This window comes from Garra rufa, chromosome 4 (assembly GCF_049309525.1).
Source record: "Garra rufa chromosome 4, GarRuf1.0, whole genome shotgun sequence".
NCBI lineage: Eukaryota > Metazoa > Chordata > Actinopteri > Cypriniformes > Cyprinidae > Garra > Garra rufa.
In genome coordinates this window covers 35,926,066-35,942,883 of record NC_133364.1, presented here as the reverse complement: position 1 = coordinate 35,942,883, position 16,818 = coordinate 35,926,066, and the positions used below count along the sequence as shown (strand labels likewise).

The following is a 16,818-nucleotide window of genomic DNA, read 5'->3' as shown; positions in this document are numbered from 1 at the left end:
TTACCCATCGGTGAATTTTTAATGATTTGTAAACTCAAAAAACTCTCTCCTGGTGTACGTTACGGCTCACTCCTCTTCTTCTGGTGTTTTTGGCGATTTTGCCAAACCAGCATAAAAAGATGCATTACCGCCACCTATTGATCTGGAATTTTGAGTATACAAACTGTCATATCTCGAGATAATCTGCTATAGAGATACCATATCGCCAGAATTTGTAACAACATCTTGGCAGCAGTTTTTGCATCCAGCTCAGACTTTAAATTGTGACTTACTTATGTATATAGCCTATATATATTTAATCATTTAAAACGAAATAATTAAATCATATTGTAATGTATGGGAAACTGGTGGAATAATGGGTAAATGCAGTGATTTCACACTTAACTACAAGCAATTTGTGAATAGAATTTGACATAAAACAAGATGTAAAACAAATGGAAGTTTTTTAAATAAAGATTTCCGTGCTGGTTTGCATGGGTCTTACTAAACGTTTAAAGGACGTCAGTGGACGTCTATTAACAACCTCTTATGAAACTACTTTGGGCACTTAAATTAATTACTGTAGTATGCCAATGTGAATGTGAATGTAAGCACAATTGCTTTTGCATATTTCATAAGGATTTTATAGAGGTTGACGATGGACTATAAATGCACGTGTAAAAGACGTCACCTGCTGGACGTCCTTTCACAACCGGGTATATTTTGAACTACACTCAGCTAAAAGTCAAAGTAAAAACTTTACATGCAACCACATATAATTGTAGACATGTACAAATGCATCTGAATGCATTTTTAAGAAATATTTTGTGTTAAATTTTTTTTGCATATTTTGTCGTCCTACCGCGACTATTTTTGGCCAGGGACAGGACGTCGCCGTCGGACCAATGTTTGCTGGGTTTTCTTATTCACCGGTAAGTCCAGTATGTTCGTCCAATAACTGTGTGTTTGGAATATGTTTGTTGGTGTTTGCTCTTATGAATAGCTACTGTGTATCATAAAATGTATTTATTGTATACATTTCTGCGAATTCGAATCTTTTATGATTCACATCGAAGTGTTATATTTTCACCTTTCCCCCCACGAGAGTAGATGAAGTTTCTGTTCATAAACAATTATTGTTTGTTTAATATCTCCGTTACATAGTACAGTGAAGAGTAGACCGTAAAGGGAGTGATAGAGAGAGGAGGGCTGATTTGGGAAAGTTCAGGCATCCGGACGCGCAATGCTTTATTCGCCTTATGTTTCCCGTTAGATTGGGCGCGCCCATTAGTTAATGCGTCTGTCTGCTATCTTTTTAAACTACAATACAGTCCGTTTTAAAACACACTGGCTGCTCAGTTTTACATTTTAAAGTTATTTTACATGTTGTTATTCATCCCGTTATAAACTGCTAATTTCTGCTTTGAAAAATAATTATATTTGCGTCATTTCATTGTGTTGCAAAGTAAATTTACCACAGACAAGTCTACCATTTTTATTACTTTTATGACCTCAAGAACCACAGGGTTGTGTAATTTACAAAAAAGAAAACACTGATGTTTTGAGTTCTGTCTTAAGTGTCATTTTTGATACATGAATTTTTAAAATGAAAAGGCTCGTAAAAGCCTTGTGCATCAAGTATATGACAAAACATAAAAAACACATGCAAAAACATGTTTATATTTAGTTTTGTTCCATTAAAAAAATGTGACTCTTATTTAATTATTTCAGGCTTCATAGTGTTAATTATAAGTCTTCTACTTTTGAAGAATACACTAAATGTATAAAGTAAACACATTTTTCTAACATATTAAAGTGCAAATGACACATCTTCCTGTAACACGACAGGAAATCTGTCCCAGGCAGGAAAATGTCTGTGCTCTGTGCCCTTAAAGGAATAGTTCGTTTTTTTAATTTGCTGTTAATTTACTTTTCAGTAGAACAGAAGGCCTAGAAAAGACTTTTGGTTGAAATCAGTCATATTTTAAAATGATTTTTTTACAGCATTAGATGATATACTAATCATTTTAATCAGTAACGTTTACAACCAGTTTAATGACATTTCTAAGCATTCAATCTGTCAATCACTGTACATTAACATTGGTTAAAATCATTTGTAGATTTTTAAATTGGCACAAATATATGAACTGAAAGTTTAATAACATTTGTAAGAATTTCGATTTGTTAACTAATGTTCTGTTTCAGAAACAACAGGAAAAGGAGTTTACACTGACCATTTTTTTTTTTACAAAATTAAAACATTGAAAGGCAAACTTCCTGAATAAACGTTAAAGCACACTAGTGTGAGAAACAACGCAAATTTCAATAATGTCATATTGTGAAAATTATTCATAAAACATTTTTTCACTCAAAAAAACAAGGTACCTACTCTCGGACAAATGAGAGGAAGATTAATCAGATGCAAATAAAAACGTAAAACCAGTCCTAAATGAAAGAAAACAAATTGGCAAAAAGATTGAATCCAATATTAAATGATACTCTAGTATAATGAGAGATTTATAAGAAATACTTTGGAGACATCAAAGGTGTGACAGGAATCCCAACACAACCAGAGGGTTAAAGAAACATCTAGATAAGGAGTTTACACTGAGCATGCAGGAAATGGTCCAAGTACCAGCTGTTTCCTGTTTTATGAGCTGTTTCATAATCATATTGTTCATGTTTTGATTTACTATGGTTTTGTACAGGTCAGTTTGAGATTGAGAAACCAGAATGTCCAGCACAGTCATACCCGCAAACTCTTTTCAACCACCAACACAAACAACGGTGGCAAATGCTCCAGTGCCTGTTTATGTCCAAAGAAGGGCAGGAGTTTCTCCTCTTCAAGGACTTCAGGCATTTCTGAAAGGCCAGCCGAAAGCCCTTGGGGTGAGAAATGTCTCATAAGTACAATCATAAGTCATAACCACAGCTGCCATAAATGTATATTGAATACTTTATATTGTTCAACTATATGAAAGACTCTCATCTTACTTTTTGTTCTTCACAGACGGTCCAGATAATGATCGGTGTGCTGACCTTCCTGATTGGCATTGTGTCTACAGCTCATGCAGACCCTATCTTTAACATTAGTGGTATTTCTTACTGGGGATCTATCATCGTAAGAAACAAATATACAATTAAGTGTTCTGTCTTTTATAACACAAGCTACATATTGCAATGCAAGTCTAAATTTTCGTCTTTCTCTCTCTTCTCAGTACATCACCGCTGGCGCACTCTGCATTTCTGCAGAAAATAACATTAATTCACCCTCCAGTTTGTGTCTGGTATGTACACAACACTTTACTTTTAAGGGTCCAAGCACTGCTGGAAGAACAGAAATAGCGTTCTGTTGTGTTTGTGCTGATTTCTTGTTTTGTTTTCTGCCCTAAAATTATATGGGCATCAATGACCATAACTCATAGAGACTCTTAACTTGTCAGGAAGGTCCCAAATGTACACACCTATTCAGGCACACAGACACACAACACTAGATGGCGTAATAATAATACAATGTGCATTTTTGAGTAAATGCTAGAAACTACTTTTCCCCCTTGAATTGTCTCTGATTCAATTTCTGTCTAAATAAATAAAAAGCTGTTGGTCCAAACTTCACTACATTTTGCACGCTTCAGCCAGGAGTGTTGCTGGCCAAAAAGGTACCAAATTAAATTTAATTAAAGGATTGTGATGATTTTTGAGAATTCACACCAAACTGCAACTAAATTGCACCTATAGGAGGCGCTGCAACTCCTCAACACTGTAACTGTAGGATTGGTAATACTGAAAATTATTATGAATCTTCTTTGGTGGATGTCTGTCAATCAAATTCAAAGTCAAAACTCAATGGCTTTACATTAACATGACAACTCAATGTTTTGAAGCTCTTGCCAATTTAATAATTTGTTTTATGTTTTGTTTTCTGCCTGTAGGTGAACGCTTCACTTGGAATGAACATTTTCAGTATTATAACCGCAGGCATTGTCATTATTTTATTTTCAGTGGATTTGGGTATATGGCAATACCCTTACTGCAGCGACTGTTATTATTTAGAGACACAGAATGAGGTTTGTCATCAACTTTGATATTTACTAGGGATGCACCGAAATTGCATTTTCAGTTTCTTGGCTGAAAGAGAAAAATGGCCAAAAATATGAGCCGGAATATTTACATTTGTTTAGTGATTACTGATACGAACGCTTTAAGTTTTACAATAGACCTATGATGAAAAGCTATTCTTCACTACTGAGTTTGTTTGTCAAATTTCTATCAAAAATCACTCACACCATTTTTTGCATGTGTATGAGAATTCACAGATCAAGCACTCAAATGGTTATTCATCTGTATAATGGAAGCTGGAGGTCTAAAAACTGCCATTTCAGTAATAGAGTCATTTTAGCATTGAAAAAAGAAAGATTAGCAATGAAAAGGCGTTATTTTTGTGGCTAAAATTACTGCATTTGTAAAAATGATTTAAATGAATCACACAACATGGTGTACTAAGGTTGGCACCAGTCAATTTACTGGTATTTATGCCATAATTCAGTGGCAATAAAGCGTGTCATAAACCAGATGCCAAATTGCGCTGCTCTTGGTATATTGTGTTGATAATTATGGAAATGAAACATTGTGTCTGTGTTCTTTATTGAACTTTTCCACTTAACTGTTTGGTAAATCTGGCCCTAATGTGTTATATTATATACAGTTAACCCCAAAATTATTCATACACCTGGCAAATTCTGACTTAAAGTTACTTTTATTCAACAAGCAAGTGAAAAACAGAAGCTCTCTGCTGTTGGTTTGTAGACAGTCATGGCTAAGACAAAGGAGCTCACTGAGGACCTATAAAACCATATCTAAATGTTTGGAAGTTCCAGTGGCTACAGTGCAAAGTATTATTAAAAAATACAAGACGTTCCGCACCGTGAAAAATTTTACAGGACATGGTCGCAAGCCAAAAGTGACACCTGTGCTGGCCAGGAGGATAGTGAGAGAGGTAATAAAGAAGCCAAGGATCACCACCAAGGCCATCCTGATGAATCTGGGCTCTGCTGGTGGCAAAATCTCAAGGCAGACAGTCCAACAGACACTGCACACCGCTGGGTTCCACAGACGCAGACCAAGGAGGACACCACTTCTCCAGATAAGGCACACAAAAGCCCACTTGGCCTTTGCAAATGCTCATCTGGACAAAGAAGAAGACTTCTGGTCTTCTGTTTTATGCTCAGATTAAACAAAAATTGAATTGTTTGGCCAAAATGACGTAGCCTTCATTTGGCATAAAAAAGAAGAAGCCTTCAACGCTAAGAACACCATCCCCACTGTCAAACATGGTGCTGGGAACCTAATGTTTTGGGGGTGTTTTTTCAGCAGGTGGAGCAGGGAACCTAATCACAGTAAACGGCACCATGAAAAAGGAGCAATACATCAAAATTCTCAACAACAACAACATCAGGCAGTCTGCTGATAAACTTGGCCTTGGGCACCAGTGGACATTTCAGCACGACAACGACTAAAAACACACAGCTGAACAAATGGTTAGCAGACGAAACATGAATGTTTTGCACTGGCCCAGCCAGAGTCCTGACTTAAGTTCAATTGAGAATCTGTGGAGGGAGCTAAAGATCAGGGTTATGGCAAGGAGACCCTCCAACCTGAAAGAGTTGGATTTCATGGCTAAAGATGAATGGGCAAAAATACCAGTGGAGACATGCAAAAAGCTGCTCAGCAATTATAGGAATTGTTCGATTGCTGTAATAGCCAATAAAGGTTTTTCTGTTAAAGTCAGAATTTGCCATAGATATGAATAATTTCAGGCTTGGCTGTAAATAAACCTCAAGGACGGAGGTTCTGGACTGCTGAGCATTCAGTGTAAGTAGTAATTATCATATATATATTGTTATAATAACGTGTTAATGTTGATTTTTCTCTCAGACTCTCTACAGGGGAATCAGAGGTGTGTTGTATGTATTCGCTTTGCTTGAGTTTATCATCTCCATCTGTCTGTCAGCATTTGCCTGTAAAGCCAACGGCTGCTGTTGTCCTTCTCAGGTGAATAATACACCGAACCAAAAGTTCTCAAACTTTGTGTAAATGCAAAATTGTCCACAGAGAGGGCGTTTGTGAGAAGCAGCATTTTTACTGTGAAACACCTTTTCTTGTACAACTCATTTCTTAAGCATCCCTAATACTAACATTACATGTGTTTTTTCCAAAGATGCAGTTCGTCCCACAGGTTTTACCACCTCAGTCCTCTGATTACAGACCCATTCATTTCCAGGATATTAACAGCTCAGAGGTAAGAGAAACTTGTAACTGCAGATTATTAGGTTTTTTGAGAGTCCATGTATTGAAAGTGTGTAAAGCACTCAGTAATGAGTTCAATAATGGGGGTTACGTATTCTGCTAAACAGGTCTTGTTGCTTCTGGTTCACGCATTTTGCATATGCCTCGTTAAATTTATCAAGATTACCTCAAAAGTCCATCAATATCGCCATTATTTATTACACTTATTAGTATGCAATATATATTGCTATTAACACATTCTCCAATAAGCGGAAGCGATGAGGCCTGATTTCTGGGTTTGGTCAGATGACGTTTGACATATACCCAATTGTTACGTATTATTATCAATTATCAATAAATAAGCAATCAAACATATAAGCTGATCATATAGTTTTTTATCTTGCAGATCCCTGTGGCCAGCAGCTCTTCCATTCAACACCAGCCTGCAGACGCTCCTCCACAATACAGCGAATCCATAGAGATGAATCAAAATAAATGAGAATGTATTCGAAAATGTAACTGTCACGTATCAGCCGTTCCTCACACAACTCATCTTCACAAATCACCGTCACCTGGACCCAATCACCCGCGCACCTGTCTGCAATCATCCTCCTCACTATAAGAACGCACGCCACACACCACTCACGGTCCGGGCTCGTTCTAGCGAAAGCGGACTGCTAGTGTCTCTCTACGAGTCTCACTATCTAAATACTTACCCTATTGTACTTACCTGAACTCTGTCTCGTTCCAGTTCCAGTCTTCTGTGTCTTCTCAGTTCCAGTCGTCAGTGGTGTGTGGCCGTAAGCTGACTTCCACGTCAGCGGAGGTTGGTGGACTCACGGACTCTCAAGTATACCTCCTTCGATCGTTCTTGGAATCCTCCCGTCTCGCCACCTACAAAGAAAAGGATCTGTTATTCCCATCAAGTTCCAAACCGGCTCAGAAACCTTCCTACCATCACGTACTCACCATCACAGGATCTCCTGTCACCTCCGGCACCGCTGCTAATATTAATAAACATCACTTGTATTATACTTACCTTGTTGTCCCGTCTGCTTCATAACAGTAACTCAATATAACAAATATTACAGTTCCATATATGGGAAACTACTGCAGTATATTCATGGGCCATGTATGGCTACAGTATATGTTGATACAATTTTTTTTTACACGTAATAGCTTTATTGAAACGCTCACTTTCTCTTTTAAGAGTTTATGCTTGGGTTTACATATAGCTGAACACATATTCATTAACTTTTCTGTCACTTTATTGTTTGCTGAGTTACACTTTTCATATCTGAAAATATGTGTGATGTATAAAAGAAAACTGCACTGAAAACAAATATTAAAGTTTAGTATTTATGGACTATTGGGCGTCTTGTTAAAATCATGGCAGCATGGTGAGTGGAAAATGAGATATATCCAAATACATGTTTATTTTATTCCCTGTTCCTATTGATCTCTCTCTCTCTCTGTGTGTGTGTGTGTGTGTGTGTGTGTGTGTGTGTGTGTGTGTGTGTGTGTGTGTGTGTTTGTGACCATTCACAGCCATTTAGCATCAAATGAACCAATCACAATCGGAATGGTGCTTGAAATTTCAGCGCTTAAACTCATGTAAATAGAACTTTGTCCTGTGATAAGATCATAGGTGTAATTTTAATGAGGGACATTTAAACTGCTGCCCACCACTTTTTCACACACAAGCGCTTCGCTTAATTACATTGCGGAGATCTATTCATTCCTAGTAAAATACCAAAAAAAATAAAAAAAAAAGAACATATAAATGTCTCTGATAGGCCATGTGCATCTCGGAGATGTCTTTAAGACGTTTATGAATTAGAATGAATGTAAAACTGACATCTTACAGAGGTCTGCCAGACGTTTGTACAAAGCAGATGCTTTCCAGATCAAGAGATCTTTAACAGACATCTTACAGACGAGTGTATGCTATCTGGGACAACACACAAACAGACACACACACTCTATCCTGTCCCACCCACTTCTTAAAAGAAAGTTACGCCACTGTACAGTCGTAGCCAACAGTTTTGAGAATTACATAAATATTGGAAATTGGAAAAGCTGCTGCTTAAGTTTTTATAATAGCAATTTGCATATACTCCAGAATGTCATGAAGAGTGATCAGATGAATTGCATAGTCCTTCTTTGCCATAAAAATTATCTTAATCCCGAAAAAAAAACTTTACACTGCATTATTAAGAAGGCCTCAGGGCGTCCAAGAAAGTCCAGCAAGCGCCAGGATCATCTCCTAAAGAGGATTGAGCTGCGGGATCGGAGTGCCACCAGTGCAGAGCTTGCTCAGGAATGGCAGCAGGCAGGTGTGAGCGCATCTGAACGCACAGTGAGGACAAGACTTTTGGAAGATGGCCTGGTGTCAAGAAGAACAGCAAAGAAGCCACTTCTCTCCAAAAAAAAAACATCAGGGACAGATTGATCTTCTGCAAAAAGTATGGCGTATGGACTGCTGAGGACTGGGGCAAAGTCATATTCTCCGATGAAGCCTCTTTCTGATTGTTTGGGGCATCTGGAAAAAGTCTTGTCCGGAGAAGAAAAGGTGAGCGCTACCATCAGTCCTGTGTCATGCCAACAGTAAAGCATCCTGAGACCATTCATGTTTGGGGTTGCTTCTCATCCAATTTTGCCCAAAAACACAGCCACGAATAAAGAATGGTACCAAAACACCCTCCAACAGCAACTTCTTCCAACAATCCAACAACAGTTTGGTGAAGAACAATGCATTTTCCAGCACGATGGAGAACTGTGCCATAAAGCAAAAGTGATAACTAAGTGGCTCCGGGACCAAAACGTTGAAATTTTGGGTCCATGGCCTGGGATTTTTTCCAAACTCCCCAAATCTTAATCCCATTGAGAACTTGTGGTCAATCCTCAAGAGGTGGGTGGACAAACAAAAACCCACTAATTCTGACAAACTCCAAGAAGTGATTATGAAAGAATGGGTTGCTATCAGTCAGGATTTGGCCCAGAAGTTGATTGAGAGCATGCCCAGTCCAATTGCAGAGGTCCTGAAAAAGAAGGGCCAACACTGCAAATACTGACTATTTGTATAAATATCATGTAATTGTCGATAAAAGCCTTTGAAACGTATGAAGTGCTTGTAATTATATTTCAGTAAATCACAGAAACAACTGAAACAAAGATCTAAAAGCAGTTGAGCAGCAAACTTTGTGAAAGCTAATATTTGTGTCATAATATAATGCTGTCCTATAAATGTCACGATATTAGATGTGTGTGTTTGTGTGTTTGGTACTTTTCCCCCGATAGCACACATACATCACAGAGAGGTCTATTTGAAGTCTGCATTTACATCTGGAAGATGTATTTTTACAGTGTTTGCTCTTTGCAATACATCTATAGAACGTTTTCTATAGATGTCTATATTAAGATGTCTTTAAGATGTTTGTTAAGAACCCATATAGCACATGTATGTCTGCAAGATGTCTGTGAAAGATGTCTCTTGATCTGTAAAGCATCTGCTGTGTACAAATGTCTGGCAGACGTCTGTAAGATGTCAGTTTTACATGCATTTTAATTCATAAACATCTTAAAGACATCCAATAGACGTCTATTTGACATCTGATAGGAAACGTCCAATAGACGTATTGCAGATGAGCAAACTATGTCTTGCAGATGTAAATGCAGACATCAAATAGATGTCTCCGAGACGTATGTGTGCTATCAGGGTATATTTGTATTCGAATTCTGATTCTTAATTATAAGCACATTTGTTGGCAGCACAAACGGTTTAAAGTTTCCCGTTATCTCCCTACAGCGGATATTGAATCAGAAGTCTTGCAAAAAAAAAGCCTTAAATGATGTGGATCAATTGAAACAGAATCTGTTTTATAACCATATTGTTTATCTGTTTTGATTTACTATGGTTTTGTAGAGGTCAGTTTGAGATTCAGAAACCAGAATGTCCAGCACTGGTCCAGAACCCACCAACTCTTCGACATTTGTCATCCAGTTTCAACCTCCAACACAAACAACACCTGTTACGATGGTGACAAATGCTCCTGTACCTGTTTATGTCCAACAGGTGGCTGGAGTTTCACCTCTTCAAGGACTTCAGGCATTTCTGAAAGGCCAACCGAAAGCCCTTGGGGTGAGAAGTACAATCATAAGTTCATAAGCTGTTATAAATGTATATTGAATATTTTATATTGTTCAACTATATTAAAGACTCTCATCTTACTTCTTTTTGTCCCTCACAGACGGTCCAGGTAAAGATCGGTGTGCTGACTCTCCTGTTTGGCATTGTGTCTACAGTTTACGCACATTCCATCTTTGTCTTTAGTGGTCTTCCTTACTGGGGATCTCTGATCGTAAGAAACAAATATAAAATTAAGTGTTCTGCCTTTTATAATACACTGTAAACCCTAATGTTGTCTTTACTTAAACAATCAAGTTATGTTGACTAAACATTACTTACAATTTTGTGTGTTGGTCCTGTCACTTAAAAATGTGAGTTAATTTAACTTATTTACCATCAAAATGCATAAACTTAAGATTTTAAGTGTTGTGAGCTCAAAATCATGATTAATCCTTAGAAAAAAAAACATTTTCAAAAGGTCAGTTTCACAAATGTAGTCTTTTTCCTTTTTTTAAAAATTATAATACCATGTGCAAGGTCTTTTCTCTTTTTTAAATCAGAAAACAAATTGCTTCAGTTACAATTATTCACCATAATGGGAACACATTTGGGCTACTTATTTTTATTTATTTTATTTTTGTGACACTGGGTTGCACAGTTTGATTTTAATGCTTTTAAGCAAAGCTGAGGAGCTTCTACTCCCTTCGGAGAGGCGTGCAAATCATACGATTCCCCACATCCACATTCAGCTGTGGTGCGTGCATTATGGTAAAAACAAGTGTTTTGCAAGAATTTTCTTTTTACGCTTGAACCAGATATTAACAGCACAAAGTATGCCAATCTTTATGTAATCCATATAGTAAACTAGTTTGTAAACTCTACAGAGAGCGCAAAATCACATTTCAACTACTAATAGCGAAAGTGCTTTACCGGAAATCTGACATATTATTATAGTTTGAAAATGGCCCGCGCTTACATGCTCACATTTCGCAGTTCTTTATTTTAATGTGATTGGACATGCAAGGAGTTCCGCCTAGCAACAAGAGAGCTGATTTGTCCTTTTGCCGTCGTCTGTTTTGTTGCTGACAAGTTTGAAGACAGAAGTTTTTCTTCTATGTTCGGTAAGTAAATTATGTAAATGTTGATATAAAGTGACGATTTTGAGTGAAATATGCTTATTTAAGTCCTTGTGGTACGTTTCTATAATAAAAGACAACACAGCATGGTCAAACTTTGACAGCGTAGCTATCAAGTAAGTTAACGTTAACTTATATGGATTTGAGATGGTATGATAACTGAGATATCAAATTAACGTTAGTCTTTATTTGATTTGTAAAACCGAAACATATTAGTTAATTCACTTAATCATAGTGTAATTGTGTATTTCTGTGGGAAAGAGCATGGCAGCCACTTCTGAGATCAATTAATTAACAATATATTGTGCATAATGTTATCAAAGTATGAATGAAAAGTCGACAATTTTGACTTGTACAGAGCATTTGTAAAGTATGCACATTTAGTTTTATTTTTGGATAACGCTGTAAGACTACAATCTTAATTATAGATTTTTTTTTTTTTTTTTACTGATTGTTAAACTTATTATTTTCAACTTTTCTGTTACAGGTTACATGAGGCAATTACATGTGGAAATGTAAGTATTGTGTTTTTGACTCTGCAAGCATTTTTGTTCAGCAAAATAAAATCATGTGTTTTACAACAATTTTCTTTTTTTTTCTTTTTCTTTTTTTGTGGTCTATTCCTTTAACATGATAAAGAAAACCAATTCTTAGCCTTCATTATTTACTAATTATTTATTAGCCTGTAAAACATTTCTGTGTGGAAGCTAATGTGATTAGTGACCTGATGTTTCCCCCAAGGTTTGCATGGAGTTCAACAGAATTAAAGGCAAAAATCTAATGCAGGAATTCTAGAAAAACCTGGACAGACACAGTTCATGGACCTTTGTAAAACCAGAAGGGGGTCTCCTGGTCAGCGCTTGTTGAACTTTTTACAGAAAATAAAGGTCAGTAATTATTTTAACATAACTTGAAGGATAGAAACCAAAAACGGAAATCCTCTCATCATTTCCTCACCCGTAGTTGTTCCAAAACCTGTATAAATTTCTTTGTTTTGCTGAAACCAAAGGAAGATATTTTGAAGGAATATTTGTAATCAAACTATTTTGGTGCAGCACTGACTTCCCTAGAATTTCTTTTTAGTATGTACATGTGAGTGGTGCATCAAAACAGCTTGGTTTGGAAAAAAAATTAGGGTGAGTAAATGACAGTATTTATTTTAACAATGTAATTTATTGATTATTTTCTCATATCAGTAATCTTTTATGTATTATAATCTAAAATTTTATTTATATCACATACAAATGCTTAAAATAGATTGAAATTGAGTTTTTTGGCTTTAATAGAATTTCATGTTTTAAAGTCAGCCCAGCCAACTGAGGTCCGAACCCTTGTTCTTCGGGGACTGCCTATCATGCTTGGAGATGATGATTCTTCTTTCTTCCAGTCATGTTTAGTAAGTAAATCTGTTCTTAAAAGGGATAGTTCACCCAAAAATTATTACCCCATGGTTTAATGACAATCAAGCCATCCAATCAGAGTTATAATAAAATTTATCCTGGTTCTTCCAAGCTTTTTAATGAGAGTGAATGGGGGATGAAATTTTGAATCTCAAAAAATTCCATCCATCCATCATTAAACTGCCCAACACGGCTCCAGGGGGTTTGTATCAGTTTGTCTAAGAAAATATCCATGTTGGATTAGAATTAGTGTTTAAAAAAAAAAAGCGGGCATCCTGTTAAACATCCATTGATGATAAACCTTGGATTTCTGATCACAATACTATATTTATACGTCTTTTTTTCACTAGGTACCTGATCATCACAACACTATCCTTGATGTGCCAGTGGGGATCTTATTGGAGGACACTGATCTTCAGTCTTCCAATTCCTTGCGTTTGACTTCTTTAGTTGGAATAATTCTTGAAGGCCAAGTGGTGATGGACAAAGTGCAGGACCTCCCACAGGCAATCTGACTTCTCTTCGGTCTGATATACGCACTACACCTGAATTAACCAAGATCAATTACCAACAAGATTGATTTCATCTGGCGTGTACTAATGCCAATGGGACAGAATGCTCTCAAGCCAAGAGTGCAGTCTCTGGCAAACCAACTTTTGCTTAAGAAATCAATGTGATACTTTAACATTCTTATAAAAATAATGTTTAAATTGTTAAATGCAGAGTTCTACAACTGATGTGTCGTAGTTAATTTGGTATATTGTTACACCTCTGTAGTATGGTTTTGACAGTAATATTTCAGTATTTTTTTTTTTTATGAAATTTTGGTGAAATACACAATATGCTGAGTATGTTTTATTTTAGTTTGCTATGTTTGCACAAAGCTTAAATAGTCAAATGCAATGTTTAAATTAAAATAAATACTTGATACTTGAGTGAAGTATATATGTGACCCTGGACCACAAAACCGTTGCTGGTATATTTGTAGCAATAGCCAAAAATACATTGTATGGGTCAAAACTGTTGAAGTTAAGATCATGTTCCATGAAGATTTTTTGTAAAATTCCTACTATAAATATATATAAATGTAATTTTTGATTAGTAATATGCATTAAGAGCTTAATTTGGACAACTTTAAAGGTATTTTTATTTTATTTTATTTTTTTTGCACCCTCAGATTCCAGATTTTCAAATAGATGTATCTCGGCCAAATATTGTCCTATCCTAACAAACCATACATCAACAGAAAGCTTATTTATTGAGCTTCTATATGATGTATACATTTCAGTTTTGTAAAATTTTTATGACTGGTTTGTGGTCCAGGGTCACATATGTGCATAGAGTTGTACAATTGATGTACTGCACTAGTTTAGCCACCTTAAGGTGTGGCTATAACTGATTTAGATTACAGTATAGTGTTAACTGTATTTTCATTAATATTGTGACATCTTGACAATAAAAAAAAAACAAAGATTAATTATCTTGTTCATTGTTTTATTTCAGTTCGGTGTGTGCACTAAAAATGCAGTCAAAAATAAGTTTCAGTTTATTTCAGTTACTTTCCATGTTGAGTTAACTTAAATATATAAGTGCATTTGAACATAATCGTTTAAGTATATTGAATAAGTACAAAGTTTATTGAACTGAATGATTTAAGTGTAGTCTACAAAACCGCTAAGTTAAATAAACTTAAATATGCAAGTTTTGGGAGACTTCATTACTCAATTAAATTGAGGCAACGAGTTTACTCAATTACTTTAGTCCAGTCAACTTATTAGGGTTTTCAGTGTACAATCTACCTATTCCAATGCAAGTCTAAATTTTTGTCTTTCTCTCTCTTCTCAGTACATTACCGCTGGTGCACTCTGCATTTCTGCAGAAAATAACATTAATTCACCCTCCAGTTTGTGTCTGCTATGTACACAACACTTTACTTTTAAGGGTCCAATCACTGCTGGAAGTACAGAAATAGTGTTCTGTTGTGTTTATGCTGATTTTCTTTACTGGTTTATACTGATTTATTTTTCTTGTCTTTTTTCTGTGCTAAAAGTATATGGGCATCAATTACCATACTTTACAAAGACCCTAAACTATATTTGCCTTTAGCTAAAATAAATTGGAGAAGATTTACTGGACTGTTCTGTATAAGCCACTTTAGTTTTGAAAAGACAAATTTTAACTGCAGCACTTTATCATGCACATGAGCCACTGGCGCTTGGACCCTGATGAACCCAGTTCCAGGTTCTTAACAGCTCAGCGGTAAGAGAAACTTGTAACCCTAGTTTAGGTGGACTTTGAGTAAAGTGGAACTCATAAACTTTTGAATTTAGTGTTGAGAGTCCATGTATTGGGAGTGTGGGTGCAATAATTGTTACATAATATTATTAATATATAAACAAACAAGCAAGAAAGCTGATCATACAGTGTTTTTTTAATCTTGCAGGTACCTTTGGCCAGCAGCTCCTCCATTCAACACCAGCCTGCAGACGCTCCTCCACAATACAGAGAATCCAAATAAATATGAATAAGTCCCTTAAGAAACAAAACATATGGAAATGTATTAGAAAAATAATAAATAATACATTTCCATATATGAGAGACAATACTGCAGTATATTCATATATGGCTATATACTGATAAATGTAAACATTTTCTCTCACTTTATTGTTTGCTTGCGCATTTCATACATGAAAATGTGATGCATAAAAGAAAACTGCACTGAAAACAAATATTAAAGCTAAGTATTTTTGGACTGTTGGACATCTTGTTAAAATCATGACGTTAATGTTTATAATTTATATAGTTGCATTCAGCAGATTAAAATGTCTATAAATTAGTATTTGTCTTAAAACACATATTGTCATTTCATTTCCCAGACTATTTTACTATTTTTACTATAATACGTGAAAGTCCTGGCTGCAGCTTGCAGAACGGGGTGGAGCTGCATGTAGGACAGGGCTACATGTGTCGCCCTGCCCACAAATTATATCATTGGTTAATGACAAAGTAATGACGCCAACACCCTCAGCAGCATCTTATTTCCACTAGTTGGTCGCTGCATTGGTGAGTAGTTGAGCTACGAGTTTTGTCTTTTTTGATTAGTTGTAATGTTTGATTACAACATTGTGTTCATTATGTCACTAATGAGTGATTGTAAAAGGAGATGTGAAGTAGTTAAAATAAGACTGCCCTAGTGTAAAGTCATTCGCTAGTGCAGTGGTTTCCAACCTGAGGCCTGCTCCCCTTTTAGCGCGGGAACTTGTACACGTTTAGAGAAAAAATATGTATGGAATATATATAAACATTTATTGAATTGGTTTCGTGTGTGTATCAAAAACTAATTAAAACAAATTATGCTAAAAATTCAGCTTGTAAAATTAGCTTTTTTATAATGCATATATGTGTAGGTTCAGTAATTTCACTTTAATGGCAATTAAAAGACTATTTATCTAACTAAACTCACATAAGAAGGCATCACACTAACAAAGATGAAACCATTACTCCAGAAAGGCACTTTCAATGTCAGTGCATTGATGAAAATAAGTATTTTTGAAGTTGAGAAGTCTTTTCATGGTCAAGCAACACCCATACATGTCATAAAGAATACTTGGGCCCCAAACTACCGCTTGACATGCAAACTTGATGAGTGCATTTTAAGTTCAGAGTTTGCACACAACAGTGGGATACTGCCTTTTGAATGCTGCCACATCAAGTCACTTTCATTTTGCGCTCGAGTTGATGATAACCCCAAAGTTGAACTAACAGAAGACTGACTCTCTCAGCTAGTGCAGCAGAAGTGGTTTGGTGAAGCAAGGAAAGCCCAGCTGATCCAGTGTGATGGGTAGAATAAACAAAGGGAAGCAAGTGCAGGCCCGCACGCAAGTGGTGA

General features: G+C 36.1%; 1 protein-coding gene across 1 annotated transcript; it reads left to right on the top strand.

The window, feature by feature from the left end:
* The first annotated feature begins 896 nt into the window (after positions 1–896).
* Positions 897–7,630, top strand: LOC141333980 (membrane-spanning 4-domains subfamily A member 15-like). The gene is made up of 8 exons (XM_073839133.1): positions 897–911; positions 2,688–2,868; positions 2,990–3,100; positions 3,198–3,266; positions 3,912–4,046; positions 5,914–6,030; positions 6,197–6,277; positions 6,671–7,630. Exons 2-8 carry the CDS (start codon positions 2,713–2,715, stop codon positions 6,761–6,763), a joined length of 762 nt encoding a protein of 253 aa, XP_073695234.1. The 5' UTR covers positions 897–911; positions 2,688–2,712; the 3' UTR covers positions 6,764–7,630.
* Positions 7,631–16,818: the final 9,188 nt, after the last annotated feature.

Bases quoted from the DNA above. Each gene is read 5' to 3' on its own strand.
- LOC141333980 (XM_073839133.1), top strand. From the start codon at position 2,713: ATGTCCAGCACAGTCATACCCGCAAACTCTTTTCAACCACCAACACAA. The intron at 3,101-3,197 runs GTAAGAAACAAA...CTCTCTTCTCAG, and splicing joins CTTACTGGGGATCTATCATC to TACATCACCGCTGGCGCACT. The intron at 4,047-5,913 runs GTTTGTCATCAA...TTTTTCTCTCAG, and splicing joins ATTTAGAGACACAGAATGAG to ACTCTCTACAGGGGAATCAG.